This window comes from Tiliqua scincoides, chromosome 1 (assembly GCF_035046505.1).
Source record: "Tiliqua scincoides isolate rTilSci1 chromosome 1, rTilSci1.hap2, whole genome shotgun sequence".
In the NCBI taxonomy this organism is placed as follows: domain Eukaryota; kingdom Metazoa; phylum Chordata; class Lepidosauria; order Squamata; family Scincidae; genus Tiliqua; species Tiliqua scincoides.
This window is the reverse complement of record NC_089821.1, coordinates 184,632,660-184,656,170: the sequence shown is the minus strand read 5'-3', so window position 1 is coordinate 184,656,170 and position 23,511 is coordinate 184,632,660. Positions and strand designations below refer to the sequence as shown.

The following is a 23,511-nucleotide window of genomic DNA, read 5'->3' as shown; positions in this document are numbered from 1 at the left end:
TTCCTGTTGTCCTCAGGAGAGAACTGTTGGATCTCACAGGCCTTGTGCCAAGTTATAACATGATGGCAGAGGAACGTTCTTCTCCTTTCCTTGTAAACCTCCATGAAGCTTTGCTCAAGGACTGGCAGATTTGGCAACAGTGGCTACCTTGGACCATTGGCCCTTCTCTGTTTCTTCTGAGAGTAGTTGAAAAGGAACCGTCCTGCCTGCTTAAGGAGGAGGTGTTGGTGCTACTGTTTTCTAAGTTTCTTGCTTCTTGAATTGCAAGCCAGTTGGCATATGCTCTCTTGTCCATGTGCTCTGCAGCTGTTACCTTTGTTGGTATGACTAGATGATGAGGCTACTGACATTAGATATTTGAGAGAATCCCTGCTTGCGGATTTATAAGTGTAGTGAAGGCTTTGAAGAGCCAAGAACAGTCCTCTTTGCAATGTAGCCCATCACCTGAACAGGTAGAGCACTACGAGGTAAAGGGTCATAAACAAAGATTTAGGAATTAGTTTATTGTCCTTGAGATATGTCTGTTTCAGTGCATGTCAGAAAGATGCATGTCTCTCCTAGCTCATCTAGGATTAGGATGTTTAGTGTCCTTCCCTCCATCCCTGGCTGCAGTCTAGGTGTGTTTGATATGAAGTAAACTCCATTCAGTGAGGTGTATTTTGAAGCAAGTATGCATAAATTTGCAGATTGAGAGTGCAGATTTCGCTGGATGTTAGGTTTGCTTTTAATCATTCATTCACTCTCAATTAATTCTGAGCTGAGGAGTGAGAAAATCCCCAGACTTCCTTCATGAAATAATGTATCAGTATCTAATTTTAGGATAATATTTATACATATGAAAAGTGGGGGAGGGGAGGAAGTGGTGAGAGTGGGGTATGTTTCATAAGGACCTAATTGCTCATTCCTTGAAACATTCTTGAGTGTGAGACCTGGAAAAAAATTCTAGTATGTATGTGCAAATTTATGTGGTTAAAAACCAGATGATGAAGCTATTAAACTTCCAATGATGGGACTGTAGTACAATATGCAATAAAACATTCAGTCTTGGTGCTTGTTTGACAACACTTTTATAGTAATCTTACAAAAAAGGTTCTTAGTGGCTGTAACCATTACAGAAAAACCAGTAACAATAATTGACAGTTATGGATGAGGAAGAAAACACAAACACACACACCATTGATTAGAACACCAAATGCAGCACCTAGATGAAACAAACAATTCAAATGGGGATAAAAATGTCTGTCAGGGACTGTTGCAGGTACTGGCTTTCTTCATTTGAAGGCCAAGACAATCCATACATTCAATATACATACACATCCTGGAACCCACTGCGGCACTTTGTCTCTGGTCCTGCTTGTAGCAACCAATGCTGCTGTTTCCTTAAATACGTATAAGAACTGTGAAATAAACAGTTGCCATCATCTGTAGGCATTTTAATCTTGAATGATTTAATGTAGGCGGGCCTTATCAAAATTGTACAGCTGAGGTTTTGTCTTTTCTACCCATATGATACCTGATCATCAGTCACAATTTTGTCCTCCAATCAAATGGTTGCCACTTCATATAAACTTTTGTTGATGAGTGTAGGATACCTATATAGTACTGCATACATATTATTACAATTTTAAAAGTTATCCACCAATCGTTTATAAATTCTGTAAGGGAAAGTATATAGTAAGATGTACAGGTCCAGCCTATTTATACACGGATTTTTTATACACAAATTTGACTCAGCACGAATGGCCACTGCAAATGAGAAGGAATATGCTGATCCCTGGAGAAGGGGAAAAATGCATCACTTTAAAATCAGTTTAAAAAACTGAACAGTGCTTTAGCAATTGCCTCCTTAATGAGAGAGAGAGAGAGAGAGAGAGAGAGAGAGAGAGAGAGAGAGAAGGCAGCTGGCTGACAATCCATCAATCCTTCTCTCTCCAGCGGACCCCTCCCTTCCCCCTGAGCATGTGAAAAGAAAGGTGATTGCTTTTCATTGGTGAAGGGAGGGGCTGAGTGAAGCAGATGACTGATTGATGGATTGTCTTCTTAATGACTCTTACATCACAAAGGTCAGCAAGGCTGTTTTTAAAACATGGAGCAAGGAAACTTTGTTTTTTAAATTGATTTGCTATAGTGCTTTTTTGCCATCCACCTGAGTGCTTGGAAAGGAACCCACTGGAATAATGAGTCTCAATCTGTACTTGTTCACTAGTGAACCAACTTTTAAGAAATCACTTAAAGTAGGTTTTATGCTAAAATATAAATTGTATGTAAATATGCTCCGTTAGTGTACTGCCTTATGTTTATATCAGTCAGAGTGGTTACAAGGACCCGTCTGGGGAAAACAGGAATTGGTCTGAAATTCCAATTCTCTCTAGCCTGTGTTTTTAAAGATTACCAGAGAAAAGAGAGGGAGAGATCTGAAACACATCAGAATTCTAAAAAGGGGGGAAGGGAATAGTTTGCCCTTCCAGAAGTAAAGAAAATAAAAGTTGAGTTGCTTACTTCTCTTGTTCCGGAAAACAATGGCCTTGACATGGCAAAGGAAAGAAGGGAGGGTGAGCGGCACATTTGAAATTCCTGCAATTAATACAGTACAGTAACTCTCCTTATCCATGCATTCAGCATCCGTGGATTTGAATATCCACAAATGCCAAGCCTGCTGCTGGAGAACCACAGACGACCTTCTGGACATGACCAGAAGTGCCTTCCAGTCATGTCTGGGAGAATTCTGAGGTGGACAGGAGGCAGCATTCAGCCCTCTGGTATGTGATTGCAGTGCCGCCATGGGTTTCATTATCTGTGTAATTTAGTATCTGCTGGGGGTCCTGTAAAACTTTGCTCTTACAACCCTGCAATGTAGGTTGCTCTGGTTTTGGAAATGGTTAACTAAGACCAGGCGCACAAATGCAAGCATATTTGATGTGAGGACTGCAGCATATCATGGCTTGTGCCAGTAAATAAGCCACCTTGGGCATTAAAGGCTGTGTAGATTTTTTTTCTAAACAAATGTGCTGTCATCCATCACAGTGCCACAGATATAACTTCCATATCACCCTGCATCACATGCTGTTTTTCCATTGAAGGTATTTTACCTATTCACCAGTGACTCATTAAGTGTCAGGTGTTAGTGATGTACATGCATGTGTAAAGAAACCCTGACACGCATAAATCCAGTGGGTGCCAGGCCTCCCAGATTTGTTTAGAAATGCTGTAAATGTATAGTGTGAGTGAGCCAGTAACACTTAAGTAGCACACTTCAGATAGAACAAAATGTCAGTCATTCCCTGTCATGATGCTATCTAAAGCAAGCCATCTTAACTAATTCTTCGCAGCGTAAGAAGATGTCTGTGTCTCCTTCCCCTCCTCAACTGTTGATTCCACTGAGGATTAATGCAGATCACATTGAGGGAAAGGATAGGGCAGAAAGCTAAATAATGACATTTAAGTAAACTGTGCTACCTTTCCAAGTACCATGATACAGTATAGCAATAATGTGTCACTTCTAAGAATGTAACATGACAGCTGGTCCAAGCAGGAGATGAATGGGAGTAAGTAAACTCTGTCACTGAGAGTAAACCATAAAACAGCATAGTACTTTCTTCAAACGCTGAGACAAATATATATTCTGGAAGCACATGCTTCCTGGCTGGGGTGTTTTCCTGCTTCATTTAATGCTTATGCAGTTCTCATTTTTCTGAAGTTTTTTTAAATTGTCTTTAGAAAATAACATATTTACTTTGCCTTCAAGTTTTTTAGCAACCTAGGCATAGTTCTTAAATGATGATATTCCATACTCATATATCTGAATTAACTGTAATTGATGAGTCGAGGTTGGATGGCTACTTGGAGAGCTCGGCAATCCATCAGTGTTAAATGAAAAATGCATTGGACAGGGAATAGAGCTAAAATCACATGAGAAGAGACAAGAAGAAATGTGTGTATTTACAGGCCACTTTGCGTTCCATAGCTAGGTGGAGAAACAATTGATACCATCTGGAGCTTTTCTTTTGCCAAAATCATGACCTCCTTTCTTTGTTTTATTTTCAGTTTTCATTTTCCATGCCTTCAGGAAGGACTGAATCACCTCACCTATCAGCCCTGTGTTTCCTGCCAGAATTGGCATTATTATTCTCCCTGCCCTTCTCCCAGCTCCATCTGTTCCTTCTTGTTTTCTGCCCTATTTGTCATCTCATGTTTTCTCTCCTCTTTTCCCTTCTTTTTCCGTATGTCACTTCTGCTTGTGTTCTTTCCTCTAGTGTCTCAAGAAGGCTAGATGATGTACACCCAGTCGTAAAACACATTCCTTCTTATTTTGTTATTCGTTCTCTTTCATTATTCTTTCCTCTTTTACTCTCTTGCTGTGTTCTAGAGTGTGTGCACCAAAGAAAGTGGTGGTCTGATTTCATGTAGTATTGGTTGAATCATGGTTAACACCACCAACAGCAACCTTTCCAAGCCTAAATGGGCTGTGTTAGAGCAGGCAAGGCCAAAGTTTCCAAGTTGTGTAAAATTTTTCCTATCACCTAGAGCTACAGCCTGTGCTGCTGCTGTTTCTTTCAAGCTATCCTCCAACTACTCTGCTTCTCTTCACTTCCTGAATTCCTTTCCCAATGACTAGTCTGTTTTTTCAGGGAACTGTACACCTCTTAGCACCATTGGCTCCTCCGACCTTGTATCTAGGCAACCTGACCCACTGTACCCTGAGACTTTTTATTGTAGATGGTTGCAGAGAAGGTCATGCTGTATTGTTTGAACTAGTGGCCAAATTTAGAAGAGTTAAGTTCACAGATTTAAGTGAGCCTGAGGAAGTTGGGAGAAGAATTACCATTTCATGTCCTTTAATAGCAAAATGGAAAGTAAAATAACTAGTAGAAAAAGCATAATTAGATGACACCCATTGTTCTCATTGCATTGTATAGCTACTTTCAGGTTTAACTCAATTATCTTGAAATAATTATGTGCTATCAACAAGTCTCTAATAAGAGACACAGGGCCCAATACTATCCAATTTTCTAGTGCCAGTGCAGCTGTGCTAATGGGACATGTGCTGCATCCTGTTGTGGGGAGGCAGTCACAGAGGCCTCCTCAAGGTATGGGAACATTTGTTCCCTTACCTTGAGGCTGCATTGTGGCTGCACCAGTGCTGGTTGGATAGGATTGGGCTCACAGGCTGCAATCCTAACCACACTTTCCTGAGAGTAAGCCCCATTGAACAAAATAGGACTTACTTCTGAGTAGACCTGGTTAGGATTGTGCCCTGAGTGTGTGTAGATATTCACACTTTCTCCCCTTTCTCCTGCCTCTTTTTCAAATTCGCCCTACCCTCCATTCTTTGCTTTTAATTGACTACTGTTTAGCATTGCATCAACATCAGTACAATCAGGTTTAATGTTAACAGGATTGCCCTTATAGTAGACAGGCTCTGGTTATGAGGGACTCTTTGCTAGCTTTGCCACTTCCCTGCAGGTGTAGCGCCCAAGCAGGTGTGAGCTTGAGGTGGCAACCATAGTTGTAAGTTACTTCAGTCTTTCCCCAGTGCCATCTAACTGCCAAGTTACTTTAGTGTACTTGGTTGGGAAGCCATTACTAAGGGGGAAAAATACCCCTTTCCAGCCTTTAGCATGCGCATCTGTGGCTTGCTGACTAATTGCTTTAAATTTGCATGCTGCCTCAGAAATGTTTGTACTGACATGAGGAATCAGGTGTCTCTTTTGGGATCTTGAGTGTTCTTTTACAAAGGTGCTGACACATTCCAGTGTCGGAGCAAATAGGCATTTTTTTGAATGGCTTTTGAAGCAGAGACTTTGACTGTAGCAACTCATAGAGGTTTGTCTCATTATTTGAATGGCAAATGTTTCTTACTGAGTATTGTGCCGCTTTGGAAAGCAGCAGACTGTAAACAAGCTCATGGGCGATAATAGTTCTCCAAGAAAGTAATTCGTCTGTCCCTTTAGGAAGTAACTAACATAAGGAAGTGTAAAGTAATGCACATGGGGCAAAAAAATCCAAAACTTTGTACAGTGGTACCTCGCATAACGAATGCCTCGCGCACCGAAAAACTCGCAGAACGAAAGCATTTTGTGAAGTTTGGTAACTCGCACAATAAATTTTTATGACCCGTGCTTCGCAAGACGAATTTTTTTGTTTTGTTTTGGTTTGTTTTAAGGGGAGGATCTTCATGTCAGTTTATGATCCCCTTCCACCCTAGTAAGGGGAGGATCTTCATGTCAGTTTATGATCCCTTCCACCCTAGTAAGGGGAGGATCTTCATGTCAGTTTATGATCCCTTCCACCCTAGTAAGGGGAGGATCTTCATGTCAGTTTATGATCCCTTCCACCCTAGTAAGGGGAGGATCTTCATGTCAGTTAATGTAAGTAAGTCCCATTGTGCTTGCTCCCAGGAAAGTGCGCACAGGATTACAGCCTTCAAGCTCCCAACTCAGCATCCCCCCCGTTTTTGAAATCCTCAGTACAGTATGTATGCCTTTAAAGAGCACTTAATAAACACTTTGTAAACCAAATTTGACTTTGTTCTGACTTTTCTTGCCCATAGGAACGCATTAATTAAATTTCAATGCATTCCTATGGGAAAACGCGCTTAGCAAAACGAAAAACTCACATAACGAAAGGACTCGCGGAATGAATTAATTTCGTTATGCGAGGCACCACTGTATATAGGTTAATGGGTTCTGAGCTGTCTGTGACAGATCAGGAGAGAGATCTTGGAGTGCTGGACACTAGATGAAAGTGTTATCCCAACGTATAATTAGTCTGTGGAACTCTTTGCTGCAGGATGTGGTGATGGCGTCTGGCCTAGATGTCTTTAAAAGAGGATTGGACAGATTTCTGGAGGAAAACACCATCACAAGTTACAGGCTGTGATGGGTATGTGCAACCTTCTGCTTCTACCTACTTCAGATGCAAGGGAGTGGTACCAAGATGCAGGTCTCTTGTTGTCTTGCATGATCCCTGAGGCATCTGGTAGACAACTGTGAGATACAGGGACTAGGTGTGCCTTTGGCCTGATCCATTGGGGCTCTTCTTATGTTCTTATATGATAATCCGTTTACTTGAATTGAGTAACTGAAAAACCTAAAGAAAAGAGCTACCTGTAATATGTTCTGGTGGCAAACCATTTCTGCTACTTTTTGTATTTGTACCTGTTTACTGTCTTAGTTTGGTGGTCTTTTCTTCTTTCCTCTCTTACTGAAGTTGAGTAATAGCCCAATGTTATTCAGTTCTCTCTTAATATTGCAGTTTCCTAAAGACTCAGCATCATAGAGCGGGAGCATCACTTTCAGTTCAACTGGAACTGTTAAATTGCATTGGCTTCTCCTGTGTTTCATACCTTTTTGGATACACTTACTCAAAAACTAAAAAAAAAACTTTTTAAAAATTTGTTTAAATTTAAATAAGTCTTACTATACTGGATTTTCTGGATCCACTTGTTCTACTGGATCAGAACCAATGGTTCATTTAGCCTAGTAGGCTCCAGACTGCGCCCCATGGACTGGATGCAGAATTCAGAAAAAAATGTCCTTGGATAGCATTTCTGTTCCATGCAACATCTTATCTTTCCAGTCAATCTGATCAGAAACGTGGGCCGGGCAGCTGCATCCACCCGGAAATCAGAACTGCTTTTCTTAGAAGTCCTATCTTGAGAAGATTATCTGCTTTTACTCCTCTAATCCACATACACATTGAAATTGTAGTTTAACCCTTGTATAATGCTTCTGCAAAGAATGATTCCGTATACAGTGCGAAGGTCTACAGAATTATTTAAAATACTGTTGGCCAGTCTCATCATAGAAAGTGAGATCAAAGTTCTCTTAATGTATTTTCTGATAATTGTAGCAGGCTGTGGACTTTCCTCCATGCTGGCTCTGTAACTTCACACATAACAGATTCTAGGGACAATGACTCTGCTATTAGTGTTGGCCATTGCCATCCTGCCCCCAAAGGCCAGAGTCAAATTCACTTTCCATTTCATGAAAGAAATCTTTCATATATTTTTCTTTAAAGATGGAACAGCATCAGAACATGCTGTATCTAGCATTCTGGAGAATAGCAAGATAATAGACAAGTTCTCTATGGCAAATGAAGGTACCCACTACAGGAACAGAGAATAAAGTGCCAAAACATATGGACGTGGTACCAAGGATGCGTCCTCTTAGCAACCTAATTGAAACCTACCAAAATTACTCAATAGGTGCTCAGTGGTGTACCTGGTGGGGGGTCCAGGGGGTCATATGATCCAGGGCAGCATACGCTACCCCCAGCCCCTGGGTGCTGCCCCCAGGGCCCATTGCCTCCACTCACAGCGGCATTTTAAGGCCTTCTGGAGTCTGAAAATCATCACTTTTGGTTCTCAGCTGAAAACTGGAAGTGATTGTTTTTGGCCTCCAGCAGGTCTTAGAAGGTGTCGGTGAGGGGAGGCAATGGGCCTGGGAGGTGGCACCCCTGGTTCCCCTGGGCAGCACAGTGGCAAGGAACACCACTGTCTGGACTGTATCTTCTTCTTTTTTTTTTCTTTTTGAAATATTCTTGGTTAACTACTGCTATTAAAGAAGGAGCAAAAGAAATAACTCATGGGTTAATAACTCTTCCCCAATAGAATGGCATAAATATAGGATGTAAGGCTAGTCTGATTTTTGAACCATTTTTGAAGACACCATGGTACTGTATAAGTTATCGTCCTATCACACACACACACACACACACACACACACCCGCCCTGGGCAGGTCCTGAAGACCTTTGGAACTGTGTGGGAGGTGGAGCAGAGAGCTGCTGTGGGAGGAGGAAATGGTAAAAAATCATGAAGGTCAGCTTCTATGGTTTCAGCTCTGCTTATGGAAACTCTTCCTGCAGGGACTCAAGACCTGCCATAGGGAAGAGAGGGTGCACAAGTTAACTTGTGCAAGCATTATTACACTTCCACTTCTTAGGTTACCACCCTGTAGATTCAATAACTTCAGAGGACGCCTTTCAGAGGAAGACTTTAGAAAGACTAAGTACACTGACTTTCTAAACTATCTCAATAAATAAACTGCTTCCCCTTCTTTTAAAATAAATGACTCCATTTGTGGAACAATAGTACTGGGTCAATTAATTGTAAATTGAAATTACAATACTATTTTTCGTCCTGGGAATATCATCAGTACTGTCTGTAGGTCGGAGTGACAGTTACAAAGTGTCGGATTCCTTGCTGTTTATGGCAATAGGCACTTTTGGCTATGCAGGCTCTACTTTGTGGTCTGTTCTGTCGTTTGTACTCGCAACTTGAGAAAAGCTAGAGTTTGTCTAAGTTTTACTCTTTGCTTCCTTTGAGGTTTTCCAAGTATTAATTTTGGAAGATACATTTATTTGGATATATTCTCTTGTTGAGATTCTGTTTCACACAACACCTCAGCTTCTTCCTTGCAGTTTCTTAGTTAAAAATCAGAATAGAAATATCTCAAAAAATCTTACCGTTTGCGGTGCAGTACAAAAGACTTAAATATTTCTGTATTTGCATCTTTTTAAAAAGTCCTTTGGTTAGGATATGAACTTCCCCTAACACATTCTTCCTTCCATTTTGTTTCCCAGATCACAGTTTCCTACTACAAGGGTTGCCCAGAAAGTAACGCACCACATTTTTTTCTTCAACAGTTATTTATTGAACACAATGAAACTTATACACAAGAAAGAATGATGTTTCTTCTACAGTCCCTATTTTTCCACGTAATCTCCGTCCAGTTCTATGGCCTTCCTCCAGCGAGACACAAGGGCATGTATGCCCTGTCGGTACCACTCCTTGTTCTGGTCACGAAGCCATTTCTGCACTGTGCGAATCACCTCTTCGCCATCCTCAAAATGTCTTCCGCGAATGGCATCCTTTAATGGCCCAAACAAGTGGAAGTCTGAGGGAGCTAGGACAGGGCTGTAGGGTGGATGGGGTAACACAGTCCAACCCTGTTTAGTGATGTGTTCCGAAGTCCTCAAACTTGTGTGAGGCCGAGCGTTATCACGTTGAATCAAACATTCACCTGGGTTGTTATGGCGCCGAAGTCGCTGGAAGCGCTTCTTGAGTTTGGTTAATGTCTTCACATAAGCTTCAGAATTAATGGTGCTGCCTCTTGGCATCACATCAATGAGTATGACGCCCTCACAGTCCCAAAACACAGTGATCATGACCTTACCGGCGGAAGCAGTTGCTTTGAATTTTTTCTTCTGTGGAGACTGAGGATGATGCCATTCCATCGACTGTCTTTTTGTTTCAGGCTCAAAATGGTGAACCCAGGTTTCATCACCTGTCACAATCCTGGACAAGAACGCTTCCCCCTCATTTTCAAAATGTTTCAGCAACTCAGAAGAAATGTTTTTTTCTGAGAGATTTGTGGTCCACCGTAAGACAGCGCGGAACCCATCGTGCACACACTTTTGAGTAATCAAGAGCACGGATGATTGCATCCACACTTCCTTTGCTGACTGACAGCTTCAGCACCAACTGCCTAGTCGTTATGCGTCGGTCCTCGCGAATGAGCACATCAGCAAGCTGCGTCTTGTCAGGTGTGACAGCCGTGGATGGCCGCCCCGAACGCTGCAAATCTTGGACCTCTGCCGAACCGCCTTCTAATGGCCTCACCCTCTGTGCCCAGCGACTAACCATACTTCTGTCAACTGCAGATTCTCCATAAACTGTACACAAACGTTTGTGAATGTTCCCAACAGTTTCTTTCTCCACAGTGAGAAATTCAATGACGACACGCTGCTTGTAACGTACATCACTTACAGACGCCATTACAAAACACTGCTGCAGCTACGCTATCTGTCTGAAGAAACCAAAAATTTGTGTGCGCACTCCTGAAAATTCAAATAATGTATATCTAAAGTTTCGCATTCGTACCATTACTGTAGGCTGAGAAAAAAAATGTGGTGCATTACTTTCTGGGCGACCCTTGTATCTCATACTGACCTGTCAAGGATTTTATTGATTCTTGATGGTTTTGAGTTCCAGAAATAGATCCTCTCATCAACCACATTATGCTTAGGTTTAAAATCCTCATCAAGCTTGCCTGAACCTCTGTGTTATTATCTTTTTTACTTCCATCATGTAAAAGTGAGGAATTTGAAGATTTGACCAACTTCCCTGCCCATAGCATAGATAACAGAATTATTTCTCCCTCTTTTTGGGAAGGGGGATAGGGGGAGATTCATTCTTTGTCACTATGCAAAAATGAGCAGATCTTTCTTCACATACGTAAGAGTTAAAGCTTCCTGGAACAGAAAACTTTTCCATGGCAAGGAATTTCTTTGTCTTTCAAGTCTTAGTTTTTTTAATACCTTGACACTTAGTCAGGTCTCTTAGGAGATAACTCTGAGCTTGCAAGTGGAACACACAGAGAGTGCTGACAGGAGCAAATAGAATTTGCTGTGGGAGTTGGGACTATTTCTCACTGTGTCCGCAACCCTCACTGCTGTTTCTGGCTGCATCGGTGTGTTTGCAGCCCTGTTTTGATCACATGGTGCAACATGGATGGAGCTTGATAGGTCACTGATCAGCTTGGAAGAGGAGCCATGTTCCTCAGCTGGGAGAAGTTTAACTCTACTCAGTTTTCTTGGGGAGGTGCTTACAGCTGTGAGCTCATGCATAGAGAGAGCTCACAAGATCAAAGGAGTTTGATGTGGGAGTTTAGTGGGGAATTGTGTGGGGCAGTAGAGATAACTGCTATTAAATCTGTATCTCCAAGCAAGGTGGACAATAAGAGAAGTGTAGTAGTGACCTGCTGGCAACCTGTCATGAACTATACCTGTTGCAAATGCAAGCTAGTCTCCCTGCTAGAGGAGAAGGTAAGAGGTTTTGCGGTACACCTTTCTAGGTAGGATATTAGATAGATAGGATGAAGAATTCTTGGACAAGACAGAAGAAACTCTTTAGGAACTTTAGGTGGATTCTGATGAAAAGGAGATAGTGGAAGGTGTGAATGCATGGAAGCATGTGATATAGAGGAATTGGGGAAGCAGGAGTCAGTCTGTGCTGCTGGAGCTGAGCAACTGGTACCCAACTCTTTACTCATTAGGGTGATTTATGGCCATCTGATAAATATGCCACCCTGAGCTCTGCAGAGCAGGGAGGAAAACTTTGTTACCTATGGATGGCAGGTAAACAGGATTTGGGCTAGACCTGAGGAAGAATTTCCTAAGTGTATGAACTTTCTGACCCTGGAACAGTCATCCCTCTTTGGACACTTTCAAGCAGAAATCTGTACAGTCACCTATGACGGAAGTTATGGCATTTTCCTGCACTGAGCCAGGAGGTTGGACTAATCGAGGTTCTGTCCAACTCTAACAATCTGTGATTCTGTTATTTCTTAAAGAGGATAGGAGCAAAATGGATGCTGAGAGAACAGCTTCCGTTTGAAGAACAAGCTGGAGTAGTAACCAACATTGCAAGTTGCTTGTGGTTACAAGTTCACCTGGAAGAGCAATATTTCAGTTAGCCTTATGATGAGAGGAGAAAAATCTGTTCACTTTCTCCATACCAATCATAGCTTTATCAATCTATGTCATGCCCCCCATGGGGTTTTTCTTTGCTAACAAGTTCTGAAGACTTGATTCTTTCCTAGTAGAGAAGATGCTCCAATCCCTTGATCCTTTTGGTTGCTCTTTTCTGCATTCATTCTATTCTGTTAAAGTAAGGACACCTTAGAAAGAGTAACCAAAATTATCAAAGAAGTTGAGGAAAAGCTGGAGTATTGGGGGCTTTTAGTTTAGAAAGTTAAATTTTTTTATCCAGTAGTGTCAATACTCTGACTTTCAATAACTTAATGGAATGCACTTGAAAGAATCAGTGCTATCCAAAAATGCTATTTTAATGAAAATAACCAGGATCTAGAGCTTCTTTCAGCACCTCTAGTGGGATCTTTGTTTCACTCTTGAACAGCAGGCCCTCTTGCCAGATCAGTAACTACTTTTGAAAGTTGCTCCAGTTTCAGAAACGGATAGCTACACTCCCTGGTGTTTTACTGTCTAGAAACACAGGCCTAGCACTTAAATATGTACTTCTTTGAATCCTGGCCATTATTGAAAACTTGCAGAGAAATAACATTCTAATGTTTATTAGTAAGAAGACTTTCAAAAGAGACATGGATGACTTCTGATTAATACTCTTGGAAGACAAAGTAAATTAAACTCTAAAAATTTTTTTCTTTTGAAATGGTCCTTCATGCCATTAAGGACCTTATTTTCTCTTGAAGTGTTCTCCACATCTTATAGCAAAACTATCTCAAATGGTTTTATTTTAAAAAAAATTGAGTGGCACTTGAAAACATCTTGGGGAGTTAATGAAAGAATTCTACTTTTTAAGAGAGTAATGCTGTGAGGCACAGGACTGTAGTCTTGGATTAATAATGTGAATGTGTTGTCAGGTGAAGCATTAACATACTCTCAGTGTATATGAATTTTGGGGGGGATGTATGAAATGTGAAACCCTCCATAATCTCAATTAACCTTTTCAGGTTTATGTATAACATGCAACATCTGCCTTTGTTTTCTGGCTTTCAACTAAGTTACATAAACATGATGTTAAAAAGTGTAGCTTCTAGAAGACTGTGACTCTTTTCAGATACTTAGAGGAATATTTGAAAAACTTGTGAACAGCTACATAATTGGTTTTAGTCTATACAAAGATAATCTTGCATTAACCATTTGAATGATGTCCTAGTTCAGCAAACTGTCCAAGAATGTTAAAGAGTCCCTATCTTTTGAGAGAGCAACCCATCTGTTGTGGATGCCTTAGGCACAAAACTTCTTTAGGAGCAGGCACTGCACTCAATAAATTTTGGAAAATGCTGTGAAGCCTACAGTTTTAGGATCCCAGGATTCATGCTGCACAACTTATGATTAGCTGCTGATTGTAAAAGCTGACTTTGTACATAAATACATCTTACAATTGTATAGCATGCATAAGTTGTGATTAATTTCTAGTTAGTAGTATATAACTTTTAAGTTTCACATGTCATGATCATTACTTTCAGTGATATGAAAAAATATGCAGTCATATGAATAGCCTTTAAAAGAAGTGAATTGTTTGTAGTTTGCATTTTTAATACTGTCAGATGTTATCGGTTTCAGTGCCCCAGACAACTGTAAAAGCATACAGTAATGATCACTTGCAGTAACTCGGACTTACCATTGCTGTGACTGTTGTTCCCTCATGTAACAGATGGCACTCACTGTGAAAGACTGACATGCTGTGGGATAGCAAAGCATTACTAATAAACCTCATCATATGTTAAACTTGACCTGACATTAATCAGGTTTGGAATGCTACAAATGAATCATGGATGGTAATTAGTGAGCTGATACTATTAGTGAGCATCAGTATCATACTGTTTTTCCTTTCAAAGAAGAAAATCAATTATGTGGTTAATTTATCATTAGCAGTAATGTAATGTGCTGTCTTTAGCATTTTGTACAGTGAACCTCTTATCAGAACACAGTCACCTACCATCTATCTCTTGATCCAGAACGTTGAAAAGGTGACCAGATATAGTCATTTTGTTGTTAGCTGGAATGAGGGCAAGTCTCCAGTTCAGCTATCGCTTTGGCCACAAACTCAAAGAGAGTTTGAGACAAGTTGCTTTCCCCAGCTGCTGCTACTTCCAAGTGTGATCCCCCCCCCCAAAAGGAGAAACGAAGTTAAAATAGAGGAGGAGCACAGCTGTTGCACTTTGCTGTATTTCCCTGATTGGGCCAGCTCAGTGTTGTTGTACATACACTCTCTGGCTGGAGACATACTGCCGTTTCTGTGACTGGTTCCATTTTTGGAATGAGCATGTTGGCTCTCTCTCTCCCTCTCCCACCCTGGCAGAAGCTTCAACTGTGTGGATCATGTGTGGTTTTCTGGAGGCAGTTTGCAGTTCCTAATTGCAAGGTTGAATACAGTTTCTTTAATCTTGGTATATTTTAGACAAGAACTTTAAAAATTTTAACTCACACTCTTGCTTTGTATGAAGAAAGGTGGCAAGGCATAATATCCATTGGGAAGCAATGGTAACCAAAATAGTACCTTGTTCCACTAATTCTCAGCCCTAAAAGATGATATAAGGGGAGAATTGCCTCCAACATTGGACTGATTAGACCAAAGTAGGGACTCTGTGTCTAATTCATACGCGAGGGATGGGGAGAGATTCTTTGCCAGTTGTTCTCATATTTTTCATTGCGGAGCAATGGGACAGAATGTGTTTGACAAACCTGTGTTCAGATATCTGCTCAGTTGTGAACTTATTGGATGGCTGTTGGCAACTCATATAGCTCTCTGTAAAACTGTTGTAACTAGGGACCTATTGAAGAAGGTGAAGGATGTTCAAGATCAGGTTTTCTTAACTGTACAGAGAATTCTTAAAGTGGTGAGGGTATATTCCGTTATTCAGCTAAAGTGAAAGGTAGACATCTGATCTCCTGTGTATCAGCTGAAAGAGAACACAATGAGAAAACAGACTGTTTTCTTCTCTCTCCCCCCCCCCATGCCAAGAATAGAAGTGGTCCTTGCATGAGCAGAATCCTCCTTTTGGGAAGAAGCTTCCAACAACAGAGCAGCGCTCTATGAAACCTTGGAATACAAGTCTTTGTAACTCCCATCTATCAGCAGTGAGATGAATTTTTCATGCCCTGGAGTATCACTGGCAAGGAAACCACTGGTTTCATTGAAAGTGAACACTGCATTTCATGAAATTTCATGTTGCATTTCATGAAAACATGGTAACTACTGTATAGAACCTGACTGTTCAGCTATGGTCACTTCCTTCCCTTTTTCTCGTGCCCCCCCTTTTGTGGTTGTATGTCATGCATAATTAGACAACAGTGTGAAGTGTGGTAACATCATAAGTATTTTATCAGATGAATGTTTGCTTTTTACCTTAGAATGCAATTTGATTGCATTCTTACCTTCAAGTGCACTGGCAGTGCCATGGAGTGTCTCCTCCGACATGTATCTCTGTGTGCCATTACACTGGCAAGTAACGCCCTGCTGTTTTCATTCTGTCCTATTGTGTGGGTGGACTTCAAGGCCATGCACAATGTGGAATGCTCTCCCTGGTGCTTCTGGCCTGCTCACTATTAGATTTTTTTATGCCAGATGAAAACCTGACTCGAAAACGTTTCCTGTGAGCTGCCTTGTAAATAGCTACATTGTTTTGAACTATAGACGTTTTAGCTGGATGCTTTGTTTAGTTATAAGCTGCTTTGGGTGCCATATGGACAGCAGAAAATATGTTATATAAATATTTAAATAAAACAAATAATTTTGATACAATTTTAATAGTATATCTTCTATTGGCTCATGAAATTAAATGAGCCAATTAAATTAAATTGGTGCTCTCTTGAATAACTCTTCAAAATACAGTATGAAGTTAGTATGAAGACTTGAATGATTGCATTTTTATCTTTGTGGTGCTTGATTTTAACTTCTTTAGCTATTATAAAATTCTTTATCACTATTTTTTTAAGGAACCTTAGACCTTGGACAAGTTATGTATAATGTATGCACTAATGAATACAAGCAGAAGCAGTAAAAATAACACCATACCCAAAGTTGCCTTATTAGGAAGTTCTCAAAACCAACTGTTTTATGTTTCTTACATTTTAAAATAGGCACAAAGAGTAGCTTTATTCACAGAATGCATCTTCAACAGCTTATGTGCATTAGAGCAATTTCGCTGTACAGAACGTGGCAATCCTCTTATGCAAACATAAATACTCTACTCTAGAAAAGTTTGAATATATAGGCCTACACAAAGTTTGCTGTTTGTTAGAATAGTAAGACCTATTCTAAGTATTTGTGATTTCAGGTATGTTTCCAAATTGGCAAGCTGCTGAATCGGTTATGCTTGGCAATGCTAGTCTGGGAGGGTTTGGGGAGTTTGAGTTTGTATCAGAATGTTTTTTTAGCATTGCTGTGGGTGTTCACCTTCAACTGTTGGGCAAAATAAATATTCTAGTTGAGTAAAAAGAAATAAATGATAATACTATAAGTTTCAATTAAGGGCTAGCTTTTCACAGTTGCTGTTAACCCACCAAATTGCAGTGAAGTAATTTTGTCTCCAGAGGCTTGTTGAAGCACAGTTTTTAAAATTGCCTTTAACAGCTCAAAATGTTCACCTCAAGAGTCTCTTACCTCCAAAGAACTGAGGGTTTTGTTGTAAAATCTTTAGAAGTAAATATTTCAAACTTCTGTAAACCATGAAGACACCCAGATGAAAAAAGATAGTTTTCTTGAAGGGGATATTAGAAAAACAAGATAGTCTGTACATTTAAAAAAGAAGGGAAGAGAGGGGAATTGCATTCATTCAGATGAAGTTGGTCAATGATGGAGCAAACTGTATTGGAGCCTGCTCATATTTGGCAGCTTTTGCTGTCCAGGCTTGCTTGGAGATGTTGTTTATTTGAATTAGTGTTTCCTAGAACCACTGAGAAGAATTAATCAGGGGTTACAAAGTTTCTTTGGGGCCCCCTTCTTGCTTCAAGTGTGACTTTAGCTCTGAAACTTCCCTTTTGGCTCCTGGACCCCGTTTTTGACCTCGAGCCCAGGTACAATGTACCCCCTTCACCCTCCCTCTTGAGGCTCTGGTGCTACCATCTGCCCTTACATATAAATGCAACTGCTCTAATTGCCATGGTATCAGCAGACTGAAAAAGCATTATTGCCCTCATTGGAACTGGGATGCCTAAAACTTCCTTAAACCATTTGGAAGTCCCAGTTCACAAAAATAGCACCTGGCTGTGACCCTACACCAAGACTGTGTGCTACTGAGCCAGTTGCATGGCAGTTCTTCATATGTGAATTGGCCTGCAAAGTCTAAGAAAACTAGCAGCAAAATTCTTTGCGTGTTTACTCAGAAGTCAGTCCCAATGTATTCAATGGCGCTTACTCCCAGGAAAGTGTATATAGGATTGCAACCCAAGACAGCCATTTATGGATTTGGTGGTGGTGGGTTGTTTTTTTAAAGATAAAAAATAGAGCACATCCCTGCAGCACAATCTTCAGTTTTCAAACTGCAGTGAAGAGTCGAATAACTTGATGGTTTTCATTGTACTGTTTATCTGCTAAACGTCTCTGCTCTTTTTCTGATCGTATGAGTACTGGATTGTAGAAACCAATCTTTTCCATTGATGCTGTAATGTGGTGGTGTGGATGTAATATCAGTATTTTGTATTTTACATGGTTATTTGACTGTAAAACCAAATAATTATTTGATATTTCTTGCAGCTTCTTGAAGGGAATTTTGCCAGAGAAGTCAGTCATGAAGTGGATGGACTAATTTTTCAGCCAATAGGAGTAAGTTGCCCTGATTTTGAATTTCTAAAAATTGTCTGAAAAATGTGTTAGATGTGGGGTTCATTATCTTTTGCTATTGAGTTTTGCAAGTTTACACTAGAAAAATGCTCGAGCAGAGTAGTTTTGATTTGATCTAAAATCCATTCTTGGTTTTTGGTGAAGTTGTCTGTGCAGACTTACTTGGCTTCTACCTGAAGTATCTTGTATTTTGAAATAGTCACACTGGGTTAACAAATTATGTGTGGGGCTGCATATTTTTCCATAGGCAACTCTTAATTCAAAGTATAAAGTATTCAGTACTCAAGCATAGTTCTCTCTACATTTGTAACTTAATGGATATTTGGTCCAGTAGTTTGGCCGAATTTTAACTGTTGTCCTGTACCCACTTACATATTAGTAAATCATATTGGATACTACAGAGCATACTTGCTTGTACTTTTGGATGATTAAATAAAAACTGGCACAGAGTGACTATAAAAATCTTGGTTTCTGTATTTATGAATGGTGGAAATTCTTCAGCAAAAAGAGGTGGAACAAGAGAAGAACATCGTACATTTTGATTGGGTGGTTACTTTTTCTGACTATATAGAAAAACCATATGTGGTGATCAGAAGGAGAAGCACCAGGAAGAAATGAGATGAGCCTCGGTGAACCTGACTTGCTCCATGCTCATGCATCACTTTTGAAGTGCACAACAAGGTGCCTGAGGTGGAGGGATGCTCATGCCTTTCTCTTAGTCCAGGGTCCATCCATTAGCCAGCAGACCACTGTGCTAGGTTGCTTGCAGAAAAAGGAGAGGCAGAAGGAGAGCCATGTAAGATCTGATGGCATCTTGCTACTAGCTCTTCCTGCTTGCATGCGCATGCGCACGCACGCACGCACACACACACACCTCTTGGGTAGTACTGGTTGAAGAAGCCTTAAAGGAGTGGGAAGTATTTATACTTTCCCAGGTTAAAAGTAATAGGCTGGTTGTTAAAATAAGGGAAATGTTTATTGAAACAAAAAAGAGGTAGATGGGAGATGCTCCAAGTGTATAAAATAAGAGTCAAAATTCAAATAAGAAGATAAAATCAGTGTCTGATTCTAATATTTTCCCATCTTTATCCCTATTCCCTACAAAAAATGACTTAGCTTGTCACGTAAGTCATGACCCCCACCCCCAGAATAAAGGGGATAGAGCACCTTGAGGATTAATCCTGCCCTTGCTGGAAAACACTGGCCTTTTTCTTGACCTTGCAGGAAATGTGAATTGGCTTACTTCAGTGTTTCTCAGACTGGGGTCAGGACCCACTAGGTGGGTCGCAAGCCAATTTCAAGTGGGTTCCCATTCATTTCAATATTTTATTTTTAACATATTAGACTTGATGCTGCCATGGTATGTGATTATATTTGGGGAAATGTTATAGATCTGTATTATACTTTGAACAGGCTACTGTGTATATATTTTTAACAATGGTCAGTGGAACTTACTCCTGGGTAAGTGTGGGTAGGATTACAGCCTGGGATTGCTAAAAATTTTCCTGCTTTGACCCTCTGGATGGTTGGCCCTCTGGATGGTGAGGGAAGGAAAGGGGAGATAAAAGGAGACTTAGAGATGGCAGAGAAATTAAATGAGTTCTTTGCATCTGTCTTCACGGCAGAAGACCTCGGGCAGATACCGCTGCCCGAATGGCCCCTCCTAACCGAGGAGTTAAGTCAGATAGAGGTTAAAAGAGAAGATGTTTCAGACCTCATTGATAAATTAAAGATCAATAAGTCACCGGGCCCTGATGGCATCCACCCAAGAGTTATTAAGGAATTGAAGAATGAAGTTGCATATCTGTTGACTAAGGTATGCAACTTGTCCCTCAAAACGACCATGGTGCTAGAAGATTGGAGGATAGCAAATGTCACACCTATCTTTAAAAAGGGAAAGGGGGGGGACCCGGGAAACTATAGGTCGGTCAGCCTAACATCCATACCGGGTAAGATGGTGGACTGCCTCATCAAAGATAGAATAGACGAACAGGCCTTGCTGAGGGAGAGTCAGCATGGCTTCTGTAAGGGTAAGTCTTGCCTCACAAACCTTATAGAATTCTTTGAAAAGGTCAACAGGCATGTGGATGCGGGAGAACCCGTGAACACTATGTATCTGGACTTTCAGAAGGCGTTTGACACGGTCCCTAACCAAAGGCTACTGAAAAAACTCCACAGTCAGGGAATTAGAGGACAGGTCCTCTCATGGATTGAGAACCGGGTGGAGGCCAGGAAACAGAGAGTGGGTGTCAATGGGCAATTTTCACAATGGAGAGAAGTGAAGAGCGGTGTGCCCCAAGGATCTGTCCTGGGACTGGTGCTTTTCAACCTCTTCATAAATGACCTGGAGACAGGGTTGAGCAGTGAGGTGGCTAAGTTTGCAGACAACACCAAACTTTTCCGAGTGGTAAAGACCAGAAGTGATTGTGAGGAGCTCCAGAAGGATCTCTCCAGACTGGCAGAATGGGCAGCAAAATGGCAGATGCGCTTCAATGTCAGTAAGTGTAAAGTCATGCACATTGGGGCAAAAAATCAAAACTTTAGATATAGGCTGATGGGTTCTGAGCTGTCTGTGACAGATCAGGAGAGAGATCTTGGGGTGGTGGTGGACAGGTCGATGAAAGTGTCGACCCAATGTGCGGCGGCAGTGAAGAAGGCCAATTCTATGCTTGGGATCATTAGGAAGGGTATTGAGAACAAAACGGCTAATATTATAATGCCGTTGTACAAATCGATGGTAAGGCCACACCTGGAGTATTGTGTCCAGTTCTGGTCGCCGCATCTCAAAAAAGACATAGTGGAAATGGAAAAGGTGCAAAAGAGAGCAACTAAGATGATTACGGCGCTGGGGCACTTTCCTTACGAGGAAAGGCTATGGCGTTTGGGCCTCTTCAGCCTAGAAAAGAGATGCCTGAGGGGGGACATGATTGAGACATACAAAATTATGCAGGGGATGGACAGAGTGGATAGGGAGATGCTCTTTACACTCTCACATAATACCAGAACCAGGGGACATCCACTAAAATTGAGTGTTGGGCGGGTTAGGACAGACAAAAGAAAATATTTCTTTACTCAGCGTGTGGTCGGTCTGTGGAACTCCTTGCCACAGGATGTGGTGCTGGCGTCTAGCCTAGACGCCTTTAAAAGGAGATTGGACAAGTTTCTGGAGGAAAAATCCATTATGGGGTACAAGCCATGATGTGTATGCGCAACCTCCTGATTTTAGAAATGGGTTATGTCAGAATGCCAGATGCAAGGGAGGGCATCAGGATGAGGTCTCTTGTTATCTGGTGTGCTCCCTGGGGCATTTGGTGGGCGGCTGTGAGATACAGGAAGCTGGACTAGATGGGCCTATGGCCCGATCCAGTGGGTCTGTTCTTATGTTCTTATGCTTGATGATGTCTCTTCCGGTGACATCACTTCTGGTGGGTCCTGGCAGATTCTCATTTATAAAGTGGGTCCCAATGCTAAAAGTGTGAGAACCACTGGCGTACTTTATTAAGGCCCAGAAAGTAGAAGAGGAAGAATTGAAGCTGATCTGCAGCAAGTCCTTGAGACCTTCTCATTTTAGAGAAATAAAGGCAACTTTGCAGTTAGAGAAGACATTTAAAGTTTGCTACAAGACATGAAATATATAAATTATATGAACTTGTGATTGAATGATTGAAATGCTTAGAGAAATATCTTGGGGGTTCCTGTTATTAGCCTTTGAGTCAGTAGCTGAACTATCTTCCAGGTTTTTTGTCCCTGTAAATGAAATTGAAAGACTGAATTGAAATTGCATTGGTGTAAAATGATCATAAGAAATATGTTGGAAAGGATATAAAATAAATTCAGCCTTACAGAGCTAGTATAATTTCGTGGCTACATGACTGAGGGCCCAGTTGTATCCAAACATCCAACCTAGCATCAGTGCAGGTGCAATACACCTGCATCATTCAACCAGGATGCAAAATAGTCCTAAACTTCTAGAAGCGGCTGGCTATTGTTGGTCATTGTTCTTACCCACCTGTCAACTAGAATTACACAGCTGCAGGGCATCCATAAGTGTTTCCTCGCCAGCAAGAAGTGCTCCCTGCTTCCCCTGGCCCCTGAGGAACAGATCACACACTCCATTCTCAGCTAATTCCCTGTTTTCCCACCAGCTGCAAAGAAGCAGTTGCAACTCTCAAAATGGGTTCTGATGTGGGCTGAGATTTAACCTGTTCATGACACCCCCCCCCCCACTGCAGGATGCAGTGCATGCCTCATTGGCATGGCTCCATCAACACTGGAAAGTTGGATAGAATTGGGTCCTCAGGAGTGCTGCATAAATATTAATTTGCAATGCTTAGCAATAGAGGAACATGCAGCAATTTACTAAAGTCACATCTTGCAGTGAGCCTATAATATGAGAGTACAACATGACATTCCTTCAAATAGGTAAGGCAGTGGTTTTCAAACTCTCTTGGAGAGTTTGAGCCACTGTAAGTGCTTGTGGGGGCAGGGGGGAGGCAGCAGGGGCGGGTGGAAGGCAGTGGCATGATCGCGCCATTCAGGGCCTCCTTACCCAAGCCTCCTGCAGCCTCCCCAGGCTGCGGGGAGCCGGGTGCGAACCTTTGGCAAGGCTCCCTGCAGCAGTGAATGTAAAAGTGGAGCGATCGCGCCCCGCCTACACTAAAGCGGAAGTGGAGTGCGATTGCTTCGCTTTCGCTTTCACTGCTGCAGAGAGCCCTGCCAAACGTTTGCACCAGGCTCCCCGTCCCGGGGAGGCTGCAGGAGGCTTAGGTAAGTGCACCCAAGCCCCTGCAGCCCCCTGAGCGGTGTGATCTTGGGGATCATGCCACTGCCTCCTCCCTGCCTCCAGGCTGTCCCGCCCCTTAAGGGGGCAGAGGCCAGGGCCCACAGGCTGGGGCGTCATGACGCCCCAGTTTGAAAAGCCCTGGCATAAGGGATATAAATGGGGAAAAATACTATTGGAAAAGAGGAACAAGAACGTATTAACAATTCCTTGTTAAGCTAATTTGGAATATGACAGGGTAAATATCAGCTGACATTCTGTGGTTATTTGTTTTAAAGAAGCTAATTTCTGTATTACCTTTCCATCAGTTAGTCAGTCCATCAGTTCCATCATTCCAAATTCAACCAGTCTAATCCTTGCTTTTAATGTTTAGGATTAGTGACCTCTAGGGAATACTAT

General features: G+C 41.5%; 1 protein-coding gene across 2 annotated transcripts in view; it reads left to right on the top strand.

Moving 5' to 3' along the window:
• Nucleotides 1-23,511, top strand: part of RNGTT (RNA guanylyltransferase and 5'-phosphatase) — a 232,203-nt gene that overhangs the window by 125,524 nt on the left and 83,168 nt on the right. For both annotated transcript variants that reach the window (XM_066612600.1, XM_066612605.1), the window contains exon 12: nucleotides 18,246-18,314. In XM_066612600.1, coding sequence (XP_066468697.1) covers nucleotides 18,246-18,314 — 69 coding nt within the window. The remainder of the gene's footprint in view (nucleotides 1-18,245; nucleotides 18,315-23,511) is intronic.